The sequence below is a fragment of the Coturnix japonica genome, chromosome 23, assembly GCF_054131305.1.
Source record: "Coturnix japonica strain WE chromosome 23, WE-NBRP24, whole genome shotgun sequence".
Lineage (NCBI taxonomy): Eukaryota > Metazoa > Chordata > Aves > Galliformes > Phasianidae > Coturnix > Coturnix japonica.
The window spans coordinates 7116848-7121886 of NC_140685.1; the positions used below are offsets into that span (position 1 = coordinate 7116848).

Below are 5039 nucleotides of genomic sequence, written 5' to 3' on the forward strand. Positions count from 1 at the left end.
AAAACATTGGGAAGCCCAGCAGGTACCATGGCTGTGTAACACAGGGATGATGCTGAAAGCATCACTGCTGTCTGCTATGGGAAGGGCCAGAAGGAAGGAGCTGTTTCTGAACTCACGGCCATATAAAAGTAGATCTCGCTGCACAGCACAGGTTTGGGGGCTGCAGAGTGCTCCTGCCTGGAGCCAGGTGAGATGCTTTGCAGGGAGGGATGCTGTGGCAGAGCAGCCCCTCAGTTCCCACCTTGAGAGGGAGCACTGAAACATCCATTGCTGCCAAACAACTTTGGAGCAGGTTCAAAGCTGGGTAAGGGCTGTGCAGCCCAGCAGCTTTCTGCAGCCCTGCACAGCACTGCAGAGTGCTGACAAGGAGCCTGCTGTGCAATGCAAGACAGCTGCTCCAAAATGCAGATTTGGGCTGGTTCCGTTCATCCTAAGGAGCGGAGCAAACCTCTGAGCTCAAATCCTGCAAAACCAAATGGCTGAACGCAGAGCAGCTACACATGGGGTTCCAGCATCAGATGAGCAGCAGAGCATCAGATGGGAGCAGAGCATGGATGGGCAGCAGAGTGCAGAACAGAGCCATTCACTGAGGCCACACTGTGGCTTGCCCACTCAATTTTTTCCCACTTTCCTGGTACTGGAGCTGCAGGACATCCCTGTGGGTCCCTGCTGTCAGCAGCTCCATTTCCTCCCCATTATTATTGGGGGGTATCCCCAGCATGCAGCCGTCCCCCACTCACCCCCTGCCTTGCACTGGGACCCCCAGCGAGCAGCTCCGGGTCCCATCCTGCACAATTCCGCCCTATCAAACTCCCTTGGCTTGTCCTATTGGAAACTTTTACAATTCCCTGCCTGCCTGGAAAAGATGACTGCAGCAAACCCAAATTAGGAATAAATTATACAACAACTTTACATTTTTCTTACAAAGGAAAACTGCTGCCATGTCCCCCCAGCACTGGAAAGGCCACCAAAGGAGCAAAGCACAAAACGACCCGGAGTGAGCCCAGCGTCAACCCGGGGGGGGTTGCAACCACCCCCAGGCTGCAAAATGCATTGCAACAGCAAATCCACGCACTTCCAAAAGCTGCATCTGCGTGGCCTCTCGCTGATATATGTGCATTATTTCCACAATGAATGGCCACAGCGGCAGCTCCCCCAGCGCCTCAATTGCAATCCCCATGCAGGGACTATTGCATTCCCTCTGCATTTCTGCAATACCACCCCCCCCCTTTCACCGCCCCCCGTGCCCCTCGCAGACGCTTTGCTGTACCCCCCCATGGCCCCCCCTGCAGCCATCAAAGCGCTGCACCCCTCGGCCAAGCTGCACGCTGCAAAAGTTACACATCTTATTTGGAGGGGAGGGGAGGGGGGGGGGGGAGATCGGTGGAAAAATGATCTCAGCCCTGGCACCAGAACAATACTTTCCCATGGAAACATAGGTATATATTTAATTCCTGGTAACTCCTCGCTCGAGTTTCACCTTTCATCTCGAGAACCCCGGAGTTGTGCAAAAGTTTCATTTCATTTTTTTTTTTTTTGCGCTGCAAATATCAGCTGCGGTTCTCCTGCACCGTGCCCATTTTTTGCATGCACACCACACGGCAGCGAATATGCATCTGCTCCTCCGCACCCTTCTCCTTGTCCTGACTGTGCAAAAGGCAGAAAGGGCTCCGTAATGCCCGCAGAAGAATTCAAATAACGTCAATGCACAGCTGAAGTGCGAGCCCTGCCTTACAGGAACTGTGTGTGTGAGTGTGTGTGTGGCTGCAAAAAGGCACATACTAAACAGGAAATGCAACTGAGAGCCATTGAAAGCCTCAAACTTCAAAATGCAATTGCATCCCGACAAAATGCATGCATGCACTGCAAAATGCATGCACGGCTTCTTGCATATTTGCAACGAACAGAAGTAGGAGCCTTACCTCTCGACTGAGACATTTTCCCCTTTGCTTTGATGGGGGAGGGGAGCACAAAAGACTTTGCCTTGCCTCTCTTCTGGAGCTAGTTTTGCAACAAAGATGCAAACTGCAAGCTCTCAATCTTCATGCAACTGGAGTTTTCCTGACTCTCGCTGCAGCAGCTCTCCTTGCAGCAAGGGGGGGGGCCGTGCAAATTGCACACTTTGCAGGGCAGCTTTGCAGAGCGGGGGGTTTTTCCTTCCCCCCCCCCCCTGCTTGCAGTGCTGGGGAAGGCTCTGCTGCACCTACATGATGGGCCAGGGCTGGCAGCTCGCAGCTCCAAACTTGGAGCTCGGGGGCGCAGTGCGCAGTCGCGCTGCCGACGGTCCGCCGCGCTCCCCTATGGGTGCTGTAGTCCCTGCAGACGCCGGCGTTCGCCTGCAGGGGGCGCTGCTGCACGGAGCGGAGCGGAGGCTGCGCGATATTGGGGGGGGGGGGGGGGGTTATAAAGGGGTTGGGTTTTTGCACCCCCCCCCAATCCCAAATATCAATGGGGGTGCACCCTCGCATACATCCCTGTTTGCATCTCTCCGTGCATCTCTTCCTTCACCTTCCATGCATTTTTGCATGGAAAGAGATGCACTTCCATGCATCCCTGCCCTCACCCCAGCATGCATCCTTCCATCAGCCCCTCTGTGCATCTCTTACTTCAATCCTCAGCGCATATTTCCACACGCATCCCTGCACACATCCTTGCTTGCATCCCTGCCTTCACCTCTATGTGCATCCCTATGTGCATCCCTGCCTGTCATCCCTATGTGAATCCTTTTAATCCACCACTCTGTGCATCCCTGCATCCATCTCTGCCTGCATCCCTTCCTCTGTCTCCTCCTCCCACCCGCAGCCCTTCCAAGCTGTGCACAAAAAAAGAAAAAGAAAAAGGCCATTTGTCTCCTGAGGTCTTTTAAGCGATTTATTTATTTATTTTTTATTTTATTTATTTATTTTTTGACGTGAGTTGCTGGCTGCTGGTTTGTTTACAGCGAAGCACCTCGCTTTGCTGTGCAGCAATTAAATGCAGAGAGCAAACGTTGTAGCAAAACAAAGAGATGGGCTCTGGAATGGCACAGAGCTGCAGGAGGAGCTTGAGGTGAACCCTGTGCAAAAGTTGGAGTCCATAAGGCTGAACGAAGAGCTCTGATTCCAAAATCTGTGCCTGCCCTTATTGTTGTTAAAAACTTGATAATCATATCATAGATTTGCACTGAAGTGTGCATTTGTTTGCAGGCCGTGCTTTGCTTGGGGCACTGGGGAGCCTTCCTGCTTTCCCCTCTGTGAGTCTCCTCTTGCAGCGGTTGCTTCCCCGCTGTGTTTCTATTATGGACACCTCGGGGTCAGGTGAATGCATCACCTCCTGAATGCATCATCACCTGAATACATCATCACGTCCTGAATGCATCACCTCCTGCTGCTGGGGTGCATCCCACCCAGCAGAAGATGCAGAGCACATTGAGGGCCCTGTGGGAAATGCTTCTAATGGGGCAAAAGGGCTGTTCAGCAGGGAAGGAGATGGAGCCAAACAGTGCTGCAGATGCCGAGGAGGAGAAAAATGCTTTTGGAGAGAGGAGGTGAGAAACAATGAGCGTGAGCTCGGCCATCTGCTCCCCACGGCCTGAATGGTGCCGGGCGATACCCCGTGTTCCTTTGTTCCCTAAATTAAAGGGAACTGCAAGCTGTGAGCAGGCTGAAAGCCTCTGGGCTCAGCCACACTGTGTCTTTTGTCTGCTCTGCTTCTGCCACTTGCTTCTCCATCATTTTTGCTCTCGTGCTGAGAGTTTTCCCACCCCAGAGCTTACGTGGGAGGGAGAAACAGGGGAACACTACATCCAGTGCTGTGGCACTCAATGTGCAGAGGGGTCAGTGCCCCACGACAACCTGCAGCACATAGAAGTGTCCGAGGCCAGTGTGCAAAACATGCTCACAAATCAATAACCAAAGAAATAATAACAGAATCATCGAATCATGGAGGTTTGAAAAGACCTCTCCAAGCCCAACCCCAGCCCACCCTCACTGTGCCCACTGACCACATCCCTCAGTGTCACATCTCTATGTCTGGACCAAGTGCAGGGGCAGTGACCCCACCACTCCCTGGGCCAATCCCTCCCCCCATTGCCTGAGCTGCAGTTCTGAGCTCTGCAGGTAGGACATAATGAGGAGCACTTCGAATTAAGTATGAAAAGAGACCACAACAAACACCAAAGTGACCAGAACTCAGCTCCAGACTTCTGTGCAGTTTGATGCTCATTGGATGATGATAAGAAGTTCATTCTTCTTGTTGAAGCTCAAGATATGATGCCCTTTATTTACTCACTCTTTGTTAAAGAAAACTGCAGGCATTATTTAAATAGAACACTTGAATTTATTGCTCTTCCATTCCTTTCCCTTCCCTTCTTTTGCAAGACATATCAGCTTATCACCAATAAGGCATAGATGTATAGATATACATATATAAAGGTATGTCGATATGTCAATATGCACATGCAGAGATGCAGAGATACAGAGGTGTGTAGTTCCAATCTGTGCCTTGTGCTAAGTATCATACTGGCACACAAATAAAGGTACAGTGCTGGGAGCTGCTGCTCTGAGTGACATTTTCAGTGCTTTTGTTCTGTTCCTGATCATGCAATAAAACGACAGAAAGTTCCAGAAGCAGACAGGGAGCTCAACACTGGGGCTGTTATGGGGGTTCCCACTCTGCCATGAAGCTCCAAGGGGGGACCCCCACCCACAACCCCCCATTCAGGATCTCCTCTCCAGAACTCTTCAAATCAGAACCCCCCAATTAGACCCCCCCTATCCAAACCCCTCCATCCAAGATTCCCCCCTCCCACCATCAGAGCCTATCGAGAACACCCCCATCCCGAATACTCCTATCAAGAACCCTCCCATCTAGGACCCCATCCATCCCCAACCCCTCCACCTGAGACCCCACCCCCACGCACAACCACCCCCTCCCATCAAAACTCCCCCCACCCACAAACTCCACCCCTTATCCCGAACTCCCTCCCTGCTCCATCTCCAGCCCTGTGGGGTGGTTCCGTTCCTCCAGCTCCTCCCCGGGGCGGTAGCTCCGGGTTGCCC

At 52.3% G+C, this 5039-nt stretch overlaps 1 protein-coding gene across 1 annotated transcript in view; it reads right to left on the minus strand.

The window, feature by feature from the left end:
- MAP2K6 (mitogen-activated protein kinase kinase 6) overlaps window positions 1-2239 on the minus strand; it is a 41677-nt gene extending 39438 nt beyond the window's left edge. Inside the window, exon 1 of the mRNA XM_015879960.3 lies at window positions 1923-2239. Coding sequence (XP_015735446.1) covers window positions 1923-1938 — 16 coding nt within the window. The 5' untranslated portion in view covers window positions 1939-2239. The remainder of the gene's footprint in view (window positions 1-1922) is intronic.
- Window positions 2240-5039: the final 2800 nt, after the last annotated feature.